This window comes from Thunnus maccoyii, chromosome 23 (genome assembly GCF_910596095.1).
Source record: "Thunnus maccoyii chromosome 23, fThuMac1.1, whole genome shotgun sequence".
Lineage (NCBI taxonomy): Eukaryota > Metazoa > Chordata > Actinopteri > Scombriformes > Scombridae > Thunnus > Thunnus maccoyii.
In genome coordinates this window covers 13,934,310-13,950,334 of record NC_056555.1, presented here as the reverse complement: position 1 = coordinate 13,950,334, position 16,025 = coordinate 13,934,310, and the positions used below count along the sequence as shown (strand labels likewise).

General features: G+C 39.9%; 1 protein-coding gene across 6 annotated transcripts in view; it reads right to left on the bottom strand.

Annotated features, from left to right (window-relative positions):
• cacna1c (calcium channel, voltage-dependent, L type, alpha 1C subunit) overlaps nt 1–16,025 on the bottom strand; it is a 147,822-nt gene that overhangs the window by 63,882 nt on the left and 67,915 nt on the right. For 5 of the 6 annotated variants that reach the window (XM_042402937.1, XM_042402933.1, XM_042402934.1 and 2 more), the window contains exons 3-7: nt 13,364–13,503; nt 8,317–8,456; nt 6,467–6,619; nt 5,064–5,263; nt 2,226–2,329 (exon numbers count right to left, since the gene is read on the bottom strand). In XM_042402937.1, the coding sequence (XP_042258871.1) occupies nt 2,226–2,329; nt 5,064–5,263; nt 6,467–6,619; nt 8,317–8,456; nt 13,364–13,503 (737 nt within the window). Of the gene's footprint in view, nt 1–2,225; nt 2,330–5,063; nt 5,264–6,466; nt 6,620–8,316; nt 8,457–13,363; nt 13,504–16,025 lie in introns of those variants that run through there. The other variant, XM_042402938.1, reaches the window with a different exon arrangement.

Below are 16,025 nucleotides of genomic sequence, written 5' to 3'. Positions count from 1 at the left end.
CCGATGATGATTAAGGTGACAAAATACACCCAGGGCCACCTGTACCCTACTGCATCATTCACCTGGGTGGAGAGATTGAGGAATGGAGGAGAAGGACCAGAGAGGAGGAGACAGAGAGGTTGAATGGAGGGACAAAAGGTAGGAAATAGAGGAGAGAAGGCAGGTGAAGAGGGGAGTGATGGGGAGAGGAGAGAAGATGGCGAAGGGCGGGGATGAAAGTGAGGAAGGAACAACAAGGAAAGTTAGGAGGGAAGGGACGGGGGAAAGGGAGGAAGGGAAGGGGTTAGATCCTTCGTGAAAGTTCCCAGCAGATGGACCCGTTTGCTTCTGGAGGCTCCCTGCTGGGATTATGGGGCATTCATAGTATTTGTCAGTGTCACTTAGTATGCAGTGTGCAAATATATTTGGTCAGCTGTATTTGAATTAAAAAAAAAAAAAAAGTTGTATTGGTTGATTTGGATATAGATTAGCTGTACTGAAAAGTGAGAATGACAGATGGTTATGAATGACCCACGTGAAACACAAAACATCTGAGAGCTCATTTTCCTTAGTGTGAGGAATCTGAGCAGATGTAATTCTGTAAAGAAGGAAGGTTAGAGGTTAAAAATGTTTTGATTCATTTCAGTTCCTCTCAAATCCGATCATTTCAGGCTTAATCACTCTAGAGAGAAGGTATTATAGTTAGACACTTCAACAAACTGTGCAGCAAGACTCCTGTGGATTGGACATCATTACAGTCCTCATGACGAATTATGCAGTCTCAATGTCTTTCAAATCTATTGATAAAAAGCCACAAACATATGTTCATCAATACTCATTGTAGTTTTATTGTTTATTACTGTATTGTTATTTTTGTTTAGTATCAAATCGTGTCTATGTGAAAAATGTTTTCATGGATGCTTACAAAAAATGCTATTCCCTACTCAGTACAGCCTTCCATCCCATAATTTCCATCTTTAATGCCATGTTTAATCCGGACTCCACTCTGTCCTCAGAAGAACCTTTTTTTTTGCCCGTTGTGTTTTCCCTGTTGTGCAAGTTTTTTTAGTGCTCCACCTCTACAGCTAACCTGAGGGGTTGAATTATTTATACCCCAGTGTGTCCCTACAGGCCGGGTGGTGCTTGTACTAAAACAGCGTGACTTGGCTGAGCGGGGTAAAATAGCACCCAGCTGGAGCAGCATTTATTGAAACAAAACAAGCACACACACACACACACACACACACACACACTGCAGGCAATTGGCAGCGCGTGCCGCTAAACAAATATTAACTCGCTGTATGCACATGAACAGACGATATATGACGATCATGCTCATATGCGCATGAGACAAACATGTATGTAAACCAAAAACGTCCCTGACAGTAAGACAAAGTAAGTAAGTAAAACAGTAAGACAAAAAAAAAAAGAGAATAAAAAAAGAAAAATAATGTTTGCATGCTCCTCATTTATTACATTATTAAACCTGTGCTGGTTATAAAAGAGTTCTTTTGTGTGTCCACCTGCCTATCATAGACAGGTTGTGACGGTATGTGGCCCCTTGTGGTCAACTGACATAAAAATAACAGAGAGACATGGGGTCTATCACTGCTTTTTCTGTACGTGTGTGTGTGTGTTTTTTTCTCAAGCTTGTGACAAAGGATTGACTGAGTGGAACAGAAAGGAGAGAGAGCGGGAGATTTTGCTCACTTCAGTGATCGTCAGTTCATCTTTTCTCCCCTGTAGAGGACTTATAGCCTCTACAGGACATCTGGAATCCCTTTTATCGCTAGACTTCTAAGGCGAGACTGCTGTTACCACACTGCTCTTATTTGATTTTAATTTATTCTGTATACCCCTTGACTGCGCCGGGATAATCTGCAAACAAGTACATATGCAGATGTTAATTTCTGGTTATTTCTGCTATGTTGGAAAGTGTTTTTGGCTCTGAAATTCCACCTGTGGTGTGTATATGCTTATAGTTCAATTTGTTTGTATTATAAGTATGTATTATGTATCCCTTTCTGTGTGTAGTAAATCTCCTCAAATGAAATGATAACTAAATTCTAGTAACAATTATACATAAGTATAATTATAGTATAAACATACTTTTAATGTTTGGTCATGGGAGTCTTGTTGCACGGTCATTTATCACATTTAAAACACTACGTACAGCCACATTACAGACAGCACACATCCACAGATACACACACACATACACACATGACAACAGCACAGCCTCTTACCCGCTCAACACCCCCAGAACGAGATTGAGAACGAAAAAGGAGCCGAAGATGACGAGAGAGACAAAATAGACCCATGGCAGCTCATAGCCCATAGCATCCTGCATCTGAGAGAGAGAAGAGACAGAGGAGAGAGGGAGAAGGGGGAGAAAAGGGGGGGGGGGTAACGGGAAGAGAGTCGGTGGGGCAAAAAAGAGAGGAGAGATAAAGGAGGTGAAAGATAAGCGAGGTGGAAGGACGAAAGGGAAGAGAACAGTGATCATCAGATCGTCGGGAGGAAGGTAGAGTGGTTCGAGAGGATTGACATAGAGAAAGCGTAAATGATGGGGAGCAGTGAAGGTCAAGGACAGAGAAGTGTGTTAGAGAGGGAAAGAAAGAAAGCAAACAAGAAAATAGCAGTGCATGTTAAAAAGAGCAGTAGAGAGACTTGGCAAAGCGAGAGTGGCGGTAATGTATTGTGGGACTGAGTGTGTGTACAGTATAAAGCCTTTTGTCTGCTTGCTGGAGAGCAGGTCCTTGACGACGATGCACAATTAAGAACAACACTAAACAACACTGAAGCTCCTCTAAATCCTTTCTTGGCATGGTGGATGGGCCTTTACAGGAAAACACTGTGACTCTAAAATTGTTTATATAAACCAATTATATCCGGTTATAGAGAATTTACAACACGTGACACTTAAAAAATCCGAGTGAAATCAATAAATATGATTTGTTTCAGGATCTCTAGTTGCAGGGAAATATGCTACACAGTCATCTGGATATTGTATTAAGGATCGCATAAACAGAGAGAGACAGATCGTTATGGAGAGGTGGTGTGTACAAGGTGATGTCTGAACAGTTGAATACTCTAAAAGAAAACATTATGTTATTAGTGTGTGTGCAAATTCAATTGATGGCCTTTTAAAATGCAGTTCTTGAAAAAAATAAGCTTAATGTTAAAGTCCAAAAAACTTCCAATTTCCACAGAGAGACTGCTGGACAGCGGGAGACAAAAAGTGAGACACTGCAGGAGAGGAGAGGCAGAGGGTTCGTTTGCTATGACGGCAGCAGATGTTGGATGTCATTAATCTATATTCCTGAAAATGTGAGACAATGAAAACTATGGAAATGCATGACCCAAACTTAATGAGCCATAGAGAGCAAATGTTTTTAAAGGCTTGGTGCTGTCTAAATGTTTTTCCATAATCATTTGTACTTATAACTCCTGATAAATAGGTCCCATTCATTATAAAGAGTGCTGGCTACACCGACGCCCTAATAATCAGCAAATTGTGAGATTTAACAGATGTGTGTGTGTGTGTGTGTGTGTGTACAGGAGGTTGCAGCAGACAGGGTAGTAACAGAGGGGGTGCAGAGCTAGTGCGCTCTCTGCTACATGCGCACAGACAAACACGCAAACCCACACTTGCACACACATGCACACGCAAAAACTAATTCAAACAGTATAATTTGTAACCACAGTGGCATTACATCAGCTCAAACATCATCCTTTCAACTAATTTCTGTACCGGTGTGACTGTAAATTTTCTGACTTTTTCATTCAATAAGACATTTACTTATCTCTTGATTCATTACTTTAAATATTCTGATGCATTGTCATTACACAACCGAAACTGCTTGGAGGTATTTCTATAATCTTCAAAGACAGCTCTGTCCATATGAAAAAGTGCCAAAGCTGCAGTAAGTGTTGTCCAAGGATCACCAGGGATTTAACTTCCAGAGAAACGGATGCTTAGGTCTGTGACTCAAATATAACGGTAATGAATGAGATGTACAAAGTGGAGAAATCTGATTGCTGAAAAACAGCACAATTACATCATACTGTACCGTTGTTATTACAGGAATTCAGTTGAAAAGTGATGTTTTGAAAATCCCAAGAAACTGGTACTTATCTGTACCACATGAGTGCTTTCCACTGGTGAGACTGACCACAATGTGCAGGCATATCAAGGAGGTTTCAGTAAGTGCCACAGTCCTGCTGGGTAACAACTGACTCAGTCTGAGTTGGCTGAGCAAAGCCAACAACTCTGGTTAATGTTTGAGAAAACACACTGGTGCATGTTAATGTAATTACAGATGGTGTTTCATGACTTCTGGGCTGTTGCTAGCTATTAAAACAGCAGTGTATTGCTTCAATAATATAAAATGTAATTTTTCTTCATTCCTTATAATCAATGCCTTTTTACCTGGACATCAGTGATATTGTAATTGTGGTGTAAAGCCACACCTCCATTGCAAGGGTCTAAAGCAAATGCTTTTTCTGGAAGGCACATATGGGAGTTTGATTGAACCTTCCTCAACATTGATCAACAGCACACACTAATCTGTTGGTTTATTTAGCTGGATAGGACTGCTGCATGCTTCTGGTCATTTACTGAGGAATAGGAGGGGGGTGCATTTGTGTGTTTATGTGGCTGCACATATGCAGTGTGTGTGTGTGTATTCATTTCATACTTGAATCAAGCATTAGGATTCTACTCACGTTCCAAATGAATCGGCAACTTCAATTACACAGTGTATTGTCTGTATCGATTTAGCCTGAGATATGAGCTAACACAGACACATACACGCACACACACACCACAATCTGTGTGCGTGTGTGTGCCTACCTCTTGAACAACCTGTACGTGCATACCTGCTTTTCTGTAAAAATTGTTTGTGTTATTGTTTTATATTGTTTTTTAAAGCACTCATGTGGCACTGATGTTGCAAATATACATATAGTATCTATAGTATACACACACACACACACACACACACACACACACACACACACACACACACACACACGCACACAAAAACTGTCCACACACAAACACAAACTGGTGTCCGGCTCACCCAGTACAGCACATCCGTCCAGCCCTCCATGGTGATACACTGGAACACCGTCAACATGGCAAAGGCAAAGTTGTCAAAGTTGGTGATACCGTCGTTTGGGCCCTCCCATCCCACTTTGCACTCCGTTCCGTTCTGTTTACAGTGTCGGCCGTAAGCTCCATCAGGTGCACACGGTGCCGGCTTTTCCTCCGGAATGGTACCTATGACAGAAGAGAGGGATTTACTGTATCCTTTTAACCCAAACACAACTGACTCTTTGACCAATAGAGTTCCAAAGTGGGAGGCCAAGCTTTGTTTCTGAGAAATCATGTTTCCTTCAGTTTGGCACAGTGGATGGCTCTAAATGCTACAAAATGTATGTGCCTCAGCCACTATGGAGAAGTGATATTCATTAATATAAGTTGATAAATGTTTCTATAAAGCATACTCTTTAGTTTTTTAAAATAATTTCAAGCTTGGTTATTGGATGTCTCTCATCAAAAAATCTTTTTATATTTTTATGTACACAAGCTTGTAACACAGCTGCTAAACTATTGTACTGAACATTCCACCAGAGGAGTCATTTAACATCGTCTATGCAGACAATGAAAAGGCCTTTTTCTCCAGGATGAGGTACAAAATAACTCCCACATTTTTACTACATCTAAAAACATACAATCCAAAAGGAGCAAAGGTTAAAAAGCATGTGTTGAACTATAACTGAAAAGAGCAGCGATAAAAAATCAGTGAAAAAGTGCTGCGCTACAGTAATTATACAAAACAAGCTCTCCAGGGTGATGTATAGGACAATAGAGAGTATTCCACCAGCACTTACCCCGTGCAAAGCTAATGCCTCTCATGGGACCTATAACATCACCATAACAACACTCAAGTCCATTTATACCTGGGGGCCTTTACTGAAAATTGTCTCAATCATTTATGGTGACTGCTGTTTCAATTATTGTTAAAATCGTTCATACTCAGAAACATAAATGATGGGTTCAATTATTAATGGAGGTGATCATTTAAACTGTTTAGGGTATGCACTCTACTTCCTCTCTGCCTTGTTGGCTGATGGCTGATGTCTTACTGCAGTCAAAGATTTATGTACCCACCACTCAGCCTTAGAAACATAAGGGTAATGAGTTGACAGTTCAGATGATATTTAAGATGAAAAGGTGTGTGTGTGGTGCAGCATACTACTCACTTTTGTGTCCGTCTCTAAAATTGAAGCAAGTTTGAGTGTCTGTGTGTGAATACATGCTTATCTGAGCATTGAAGTGCGATTTATATGTTTGCTCATGCATGTTTGTATTCACATCAGTGCACAACAGTCTAGAAACACACTCTCGCTCTCTCTCTCTTTCTCTGCATGCGTGTGAGTGTGTGTGTGTGTGTGTGTGTGTGTGTGTGTATGTGTGTACCTATATCCCTGTGAACGCAGGTCTTGTGCATCTTGCCCATGAAGAGCTCCAGGCCGATGATGGCATAGATGATGATGACGAAGAGGACCAGCAGGGCGATATGGAGCAGAGGAACCATGGCTTTGATTATGGAGTTCAACACTACCTGTAAACCTGCAGCACACACACACAGGAACTGCTGAGAATACATACTGTACATATTAAAAAAATATGATCTTTAATCACTTAGAATAAAAAAAGCTTTATGCATTTCTAATGAATGGGTATATATCATGGGTAATATATCATATAGCAGCATAGTTGCAGTTAATCACCATGCACGCACTTAAATTAACTGACTATTATATTTGTTCAGAAGCTTTTTTATTCTCTCTGCATGTGATCATCCACTTGGAGGAAGTGACTTCAATGAAATAGTTTCAAAACAGAATTTGTTCACAGATGAACTTTCTAGTTCATTTTCTGAATGCTTTGATGGACAAAGGCTCAAAACACAGCATACTAATCACCGACAATAACTGTGGTTGAAATACATTCTACTGAGGAGGCTTTAATAAAAATGACAGACAGCAAAAGTGAAAATGTTTTGGTGATGTTTACCTTTGTTGGGATGATCAACTAATTAATCTGATTAAAATGTATTCAGATACAGGGTGCATATACTGCACATATCAAATCACTTTATTTCATATTCAAACAAAGTGCTCAGCTCAAATCTTTACTGATTTTATTTTATGTTTTGTTTTGAAGCTGTAATCACTGAGTTAGACTTATTTATGCAAAACTACACTACTGTAACTACAGACTGTGAAATATGCATATTTAACCTTTAAAGGAAAATGACATGATGTTCTATGTACTGTAGATAGATCATAAGAACTACCTTGCTCTGTGTAAATAAAGAAAAGCGATCTATTTCCTCCAGCTCAAGTGATGATCACAATTTGATTGTTTTTAATTTGTATTTGAGTGAAGACTGTTGTGCAATTATTCACACATAATTTGGTTGAGTAAATGTAACTCCAACACACAGCGGGTGGCATTAATGACTGAAGAATACTTGCATTTTTTCTGGTATTTGTTGATTAAATTACATAACCCAATATTTGTTACTCTTATCAGTTGTGAAAAAATGGCTTCTATAAACATCTGGAACAGCTACACTTTCAACAAAACTGGTTAATTACAAACACAAGTTCATTTGCAGACAGCTTTGGAAAGACAAATCTGTCAGTCAGTGTGCTAACCAGCTAGCAAACATGCTACTGATCGGTTGCCATGACACCAATTCAACACCCGGTCGAATGATGTTGGACAAGGTTCAATCTAAATAGTGTGCATTGTCGCGCCCATGCGATTAAACCAAACAACAGAGCGTAGCATGTGCACCAGCATCCTGTGCGTTCGCCTGCCATTGTGATCACAATACCTGTCACACTAACACACACACACGCACAGGTAGGTGCACACGCTCGCAGTCTTCATCCACATTATCCAATCCTCTCCTGTCTTCTGCCCTGTTGGATTATTGATTTCTCTAGTCACTTACACAGACAGGCTGACAGACAATTCATCTGCTCCTCGTACTGTCTGAGTGTCTGACAACAGGACAAGAGGACTCTGTCTGTGAGTATGTGTGTGTGTGTGTTCGCGTTTGTGTGTCATTGTGAGGGTTTGTGTGGGAGCAAGCACCAATATCAGCTCCAATCTGTGGTTCATTTCTCCCCCACCTCAACCAATCACCATTCACACCTGATCCCCAGAGCTTTCTTTATTGCTTTCTTTTTTTCCTTGTTTTCTTTCCTTCATTCTCTCTTTTCGTCTCTCTTTACACAGCTCTCAGTACTTACTGGGTACTCCAGAGACCAGTCTAAGCGGTCTGAGTACTCTGAATGCCCGCAGAGCCTTGACATCGAAGCCTGCTGCCTTCCCTCCAATAGGAGTGGCCCCGTCACCCTTGGTGGCCTGCTCCAAGATCGCACTGAATAACCTGCAAGACAGAAAGTAATGACTTCAATAACCATCATTGTCATATTGACACCCCGTTTCCACACACTAGAGAATATCTAACAGAGATGGAAAGAATAAAAGAGATACAGGAATATAATATTGAGTTATGAATATCTACAGTTGTCATTATGGTCTTGTTTTCCATTTCCTCTTTTGTCATTGTTGTCAATACTAAACTGAACCATCTACATCATCCTTATCGTAATCTATAAAACAATACAAGTGTTGTCGATTTAAACATGAACCTACTTTGGGACTAAAATTTCATAAGCAGAGGGCATAGTGAAGACATCTGTCCTGTTTCACAATCAAAAGTGTTTCTTGGAGAAATCTCAACAGTAGAAAATAAAGCAACTTAATTAGTTAGCTCTCCAACACAACAATAGAAAGTGTTTCATCTTCTCCCTCTGTCTTTCACAGATAAGGAAATAGGCAGAGACACTTGGCTTTAATGATTTGACAGTCAGCTCAACAGAAAACAATGTCTGTCTATAGTGGAGGGAGGTGTCTACAAAATCTATTTATGGGTGGGTGTGTGAGTGTGTGCTCATAACACTGTGATTAAATATGCTGTCGTCCTTTTTGTTGTAATCTATCTGGTACTTCGACAAAGTTCGTGGAAACACATAACAATGCAAATATAATCCTCTGCAAAAGGGTTACAAATGTTTTTAAGCTGACTTTTGATAGCTAATATCCTCTATGACATTTTTACAGTTGTCTCTGTTGGGTCACTCACAAGCTTGAATTTATGTAAACCATGAGCCAAAAGTATGTAGACACCCCTACTCTCGTATTTTTTTGTGGTTTGGGTTAGGTCCCTTAGCTCGAATTAAGAGAAATCTCAATGCTACAGCATGCAATAATATTTTAGACCAGTGGTTCTAAACCTGGGGGTTGAGACCCCCCAAAGGGGCCATTAAAGGGTCATGAAATTAACAGGAAAGGGAAAGGAGAAGAAAAAGGAAAACATATTTCTGCTACATAATACTGTACTTTCTCTCTAAAAAATATCAAGATTAATAAATCAGAGAAGGAAAACTCCCTCTTTTTATGGGGTCAATAGCCATTAAGGTTGGGAACCACTGTTTTAGACAACAGCGTGCCTCCTTTTCCTGTTTTTACATGACAGTCCCCCTGAGCAAAAAGCCAGATCCACAAAAAAATGTTTTTTCTGAGTTTGGTGTTTGAAGATCTTGGAATGAAACGGAACGCTGCAAGCCAGGCCTTGTTGCCCAACATCAGCAAATCCCTGCCGCCAGGTTTCCAGCGGAGGTTGCGGCATATTAATGGCCGTGGTTTTGAAATGAGATGTCCGCACACTTTTGGCCATAAAGCATACATAGACTAAGTACATACAGTATAAATACATCATAATACAAATATAATCTTCCATAGAACGGCTGAATATGTTTTTATGCTGTTGCCGTTTGTTAGCTATTAAGCCCTATGAAATTATTTACAGACATTTCTTCGGGTGCAAGCTCACAAGCTTGACTTTAAGTACGTCCAGCTGAGCTTATCACTCCCCCCCTCCTCTCTCTGTCTCACTGAGATCCTTTAGAAATCTCCATACAATACCATTTTCCAGCTAGTGCAGCTCAAAGGCCAGTCAGCGGCACGTTAGTCATGGAGAATTATCAATTAGCACAGATGAAATGGCCACTTGAAAAGACCTCTCAAAACATATCGCCCTCTCTCTCCCTCTCGCTCTCTCTCTATTTCGCACTACCTCCCTCTCAATTTGATTCACTCCTTCTCTCTCTCTCTCTCTCTCTCTCTCTCTCTCTCTCTCTCTCTCGGTAGGAAGCACGCCTTTGAAAAAGAGTATGAAAAGCACGTCAAGGATCCATAGTTTTTGCACCAACAGCATTTCGCCCGGCGTGTTTTTTGCCGTGGCGGGGTGTTATGATGATAATTAGAGCCTTTGAGTGTAGCACTACATAATGGCTTGTGTACATCCACAGCTAAAGATAGTAGAAGCTGTGTACATTCATAAAGATAACAGATGTTGTGTGGTTTTGTAGCAGTCAAAATGTCAACACCACAACACTACTGAAAAAAAAAAGACTTCATCTTTGAATTATTATGAATTCGCAATGGGCCTAAAACTCATTTTGTAACCCAATTAATCTACAGTTTTTTTAAAAAAAATAAGCTATTAATTGTTTAATCAATGAAATGTTATGAAGTTGTGAAAAGTCCATCACAAGCTGAAGTGACCTGACGTGATCTGACCAGCGATCCAAAGCTTAAACATATAAATTCTCAAATTTGAGAAATTTTAAAGTTTGACATTTTTGCTTAATAAATGGCTTTAAATGATTAATTGAATATAAAAAATGTTCTCAGTAAAATGTATGTTCATTGACTAATCAGTTAAACTGTTTGGTACTAATTTGCAATACGTAAGTGTTTTCTTGAAGTATGTACCCTCTATGTTTTTGATCTTACAGCTACGTTGACAGTCACTACTGTTCAACGAAGCAGCGCTGCATCATAAATGTGCAAAACAGGAGGAGAGAGAGATGAAAAAAACATGAAAAAGAAGAGGATATTAATAAATGTGAGGGTCAAGAGAACTGAAAATAGAAGTCTATAGTTTCTATATGTATTCTACATACAGTACGTACACACACACACAGGCACACGCCGCCTGTTAGCTCGCTGACCCTTCACTAATAAACTCTTAGGTATGTGTCAGCAGTAGTATGGGCTCTAGCATCCGTGTGTATGTGCGAGTCTACAAGTGTGTGTGCATGTGTTTGCGTGTGCCTCCGAGGCTGCTCAGCACCAGGTACAAGCTCTTTCACCCATATGGTGAACATTCCAGAGGGAGTGAACTCTGTCACTTCTCATCTATACGCACACACACATGCGTCTACGTCTACATTTGTATGTAGACACAGAGGCGCAGGCAGGCTGGCAGTTGGACACACACACACACACACACACACACACACACACACACACACACACACACACACACACACACACAAAGACAAGCACTCATTCATGCACACGCAGCGAGGCAGTGCTGTCACAGCTGAACATTTCCTGGATCTGTGTGTCCTCTCCAAGTGTGTGAAATGGAAGGAGAGTGTGTGTATTTGTGTTTCATGGGTTTACTAACAAATTTTTTCACATTTTTTCCGTTTTGAGTCATTTCCACAAGTAGACATCATATCAAAATGACAAAACAAGATCAAGCCAATTGAAGCAATCCAGAAACGTCTTGTGGGTGGGTTGTTTCAAGGCCTTTGAACAAATGAACCATGCTAACATTTTTATGGCGAGAGCTATCTCCATTTCCATGCTTTTCATGAGACAACTTGCCTTTAGAAAAATAATTCCGCTTATTTTGGCCATGTGAAAAAGAAAAAGGGGTTCGTATTATAACAAATAAACATTTTAAAACTCTGGAAGAGTCTAGGGAGGCTGTTCAGGTTCAGTCTCTCCCCTTCTGAAACGCCCTTGAGCAAAACACTGAATCCTGCCAATGTCAGATCTTCTGACTTCTGTCTGGCAGGGGTGCAAGGGCAAAGACAACGTCCTCATGATATCAATACATTATGATCACACATTATATTACGCTGTGTTACAATAAGACAGATCATTCAAATAGAGACAGAAAAAGATAGAGAGAGGCAAACAGAGAGGGTAGATAACAGCATACAGTAAGAGTGGTAAAGGTTGTGTTTATGCCAGGGGCACTGGCACCATGATGCCAGCTGATGGGGTGTGTGTGTGTGTGTGTGAGTTTGTGTGTGTCCATGGGGTGAAGCCAACCATGTTCAGTTAGTGGTGGCTAATGTGAGTGAACACTTGACTGGCGATGAAGACTCACTGAGTGTGTGTGTATGTGCGTTGATGCATTTACAGAGCCTTCCTTCAGGCAGAGGGGTGCTTTTTTTTGCTGTCTCTCTCTCTCTCTCTCTCTCTCTCTCACACACACACACACACTTACACACACACGCTCACGGTCAATTAGACCATTTTTATGGCATTAACGTAACTGTCAGGTCCACTGGCTACTGTGCCATTACCCTTACCCAACACTGTACACAGAGCGCAGCTGGCAGGCATGAACGCGTGCACACACACACACAGGCACACAGGGTTTAGCAGATGGGCTATGTTGCTGAGTTGCAGATAAAGGAAAACAGAGCAGAGCTTTGCTATCAACATCTAACAAGCTAATCAGTTTAGGCTCCACCAATACACTGTAGGCCAAAGTTTACTGTGGCTTTAAAACTAATTCAACATGAAATTTTTATACGGTTCTTCTTTTAAAAGCTGTTCAGTGTAGCATTTTAATATTAACAATTACAGGCATGCTAATAATAAAATAGCATCTGACTTGTTGAGTGTTTTTCCTGAAGACAAACGTGATCATGTCGAGTCTCTTTCAGCCTCTACGTTGCAATTTACATCGAGTTTCTTGCGATGTCAGATTAAAGTAGAAAAAAAAGGAACTTTGATCATGTTATCGTCTTCAATTAAGCTTAAGTGACGAAATTGCATCAAAGACAAGAACAAGTGCAGGAGCTTCTTTGTCTTTGCTACAGACAGTACAGGTGTTAATGGGAAATGTGATCTTAATTTTGAAGGATGCTAGCACTAAGAGTACCTCTGGCATTAGACAGAGGCTGCCAATTGTCTTGGCTGTCGTTTCATTTGTTGACAGCAAGGTACTGTGATTAATTTGCCAATGATATGCTGCTGTCTAAAGAACGTGTTAGTTAGCACTTTAAAAAAACCATCCAGTATTAAAGAACTTGCCATCTTTGTCATTCCCTCTGTGAAACAACATAGATTTCCTCAACATAGAACCATTAAAAAACATGTCACGGCTTTCATCATTTCTGCGTGTCTCTGTCCACTCACCCTACGACTACGATGATGAAGTCGAGCAGATTCCAGCCGTTCCTTAGGTAGGCGTTTGGGTGGAAGAGCAGGCCGTAGGCTATCACCTTCAGGAACGCCTCCACCGTGAAAATGATGAGGAACAAATACTCCACACGCTCCTGTAGAGACACAAACACAAGACAGGTCCATTTATTTGTCTGACTACTGTAGGAAGATAGAGAGATTCAGCCAGGTAGATTAAAGGGAGAGGGTATTATAGAGAGGCCTGTTGTGGCTAAGTTAGAGATAAGCAAAGTAAGTTGTGAGCGAATACTGTTACGCAACGCAACACGATATGTTGAGACCGTAATCAAATTAGAAAACACCAAACATTCATTCACAATTCTTAAATCAAAATGCTTGCAGTATAATTTCCTTTCATAAGAGCACCTGTTCATACCAAAGTAATAAAGTAAACACACATTCATTCACAATCAAATTATTTATCTATGTCCATATTAACACTGAAGACCTTGTATATATGTGACTAACAGTGCTGGCTGCTTACCCCTCTGTGTTTCTAAGCCAGAACAAGATGTTCTGTTACTGTTTATGTGGCTTCTGGTGTGTGTGTGTGTGTGTGCATGTGTGCGTGTGATTATTTATGTGTGAACGTGTATTTGTCTAACTTGTCATCGTATACACAATCATAGCATTTTGATTATTTTATCAAATCGCTCTCTTCCTGTCCGAAGAGGCTACTGTCTGAAGAGAGGAATGCATGCGTGTGTGCATTTGTACACAAATGCACATACACACACACACACACACACACACACACACGCAACTCTTCTACTACAGAGTTCCTCAGAGATTGTTGTCATAGTGATGACCCCCGGCCTAATGGGGTCCTGGGAAATGTCCTGAAATGGCTTTGAGAGAGAGAGAGTAGGATTACACAATTTTCTGACCATCGTAAATTCAAAACAAATTTTTGTACACCTAATAATTTGCCATTTCTTCTTTCAAATTTTATGTGAAGTTTGAAATGGAATGAGATCAAGGCGATAGTGTTAAACTATTATGCTCCCATGTAAACAAAACAGAGCATAGTTTCAGGCCTCTCTCTCCCTTAATAGTACTAAAATTTTTTTAAACATGAAATATATTTAGCTCCATCCATCAATCTATCCATCCATGGAGTCCCTGCTCCTCCTCCTGTTCCCACTGTTTTCCCTTGGAGACACACACACACACAGAGGGCCAGAGGTTTGGGACAGAAGGCCAGCCAGGTCTCACCAGAGTCCAGCCTCATCCCTGGGAAGAATCTGCTGAACCTGAAGCTGTAGGCTGGAGCATCTGCATGTGTCCAAGTTTACCAAAATAGCTTCAAAAGCAGATAGAGAAGTGATGGTATCAGAACAGATGCAGTTTAGGTGGTAGGAAACTTAATGTCATAATGGAAAATATAAAGGATATTTACTTGTGCATTTTCCTGTGACAAATCTTGTACAAGAGAATATCAACCTACTAGCCTTGTACCTTGAGTTTTCACTTGACTTTAAATGTAGAGCTAGCATTTATAACAAAGGTTAAATTGGCTTAGTAAAAATTACCTTAGCATTTTTTTAAAATTAATTGGATGGAGTCCAAAGACGGAATGAGACGTGACATCATAAAATAAAGGCTTTAGTGCCAAAAATGCTGCTATTTAATAAAATCAAACTTTTGAAAAAAGGACATTTTAATCTAAAAGTGACAATATTAAAAAAAAAAAAGCTTCCGAACAAAATCATACTGTGTACTTTTATTGTTTCACTTATATATTTTGCTATCCTTATTGATATAATTGTTTATTTATTTATGTATAATTCATTTAATATTGCTAATTTTAGAATTTTGTAGAGTAAGGCCATTGTCAGCTGCTATAAGGTCAGGGTCAAGGTCACTTTTATTGTCTCCCTCAGGAGAAATTCGTCTCGGATAAAGGAAATTGCTGCAACATCGTCACAATTTTAAGACATGAGCAGACACTGGACTACAATAAAAAAGTTACCAGCAAATTAATATAAAAACTAAAATCTACAATCAACTTGTCCACAAAGGCCAGCCAATACCAACACAACATTCTTTACTGTATATTCAAACAATCTAAAGCATCATTACTTGGTATAGAGAGCCTATATTTTTAAGGTGCTGAATATTTAACATGGGTTTAAATTTCTCTTAATTTGTTTTACTCAAATGATCTGTCTTTAACAGCCAGTGAAAAGTGTTGTTAATGTTAAAAGCCCATGACAGAGTTGGATAGGCTCATGCATACAGTGGCTGTGTTGAGATCTTTTTGTTGATGTGAGTCTACAGCAGGTCCAGCTAAACAAACAAATCTCTCAGCATGGAGACGGGCTGTGTCATGCTACCATTAGGCCAGTTATGCACACACACACACACACACACATGCACACATATCCAGGGCCATGGGAATCAGTCATCCATAAAGCCACAACTTCTGTGGTTCCACTGACGGTCAGTATCTGTAAATGCTGAGAACATGATTTTAAAGAAGGGTTAGGAAGTGTTTATTTAAGTTGGATTTTCAGAGCGCTACAGTATAATTGTACCTGTCAGCATCACTACAACAAAAATGACTCATAAATCACAACTGACATCAGATTACAACTGCTAGATATTTATAAAAGAC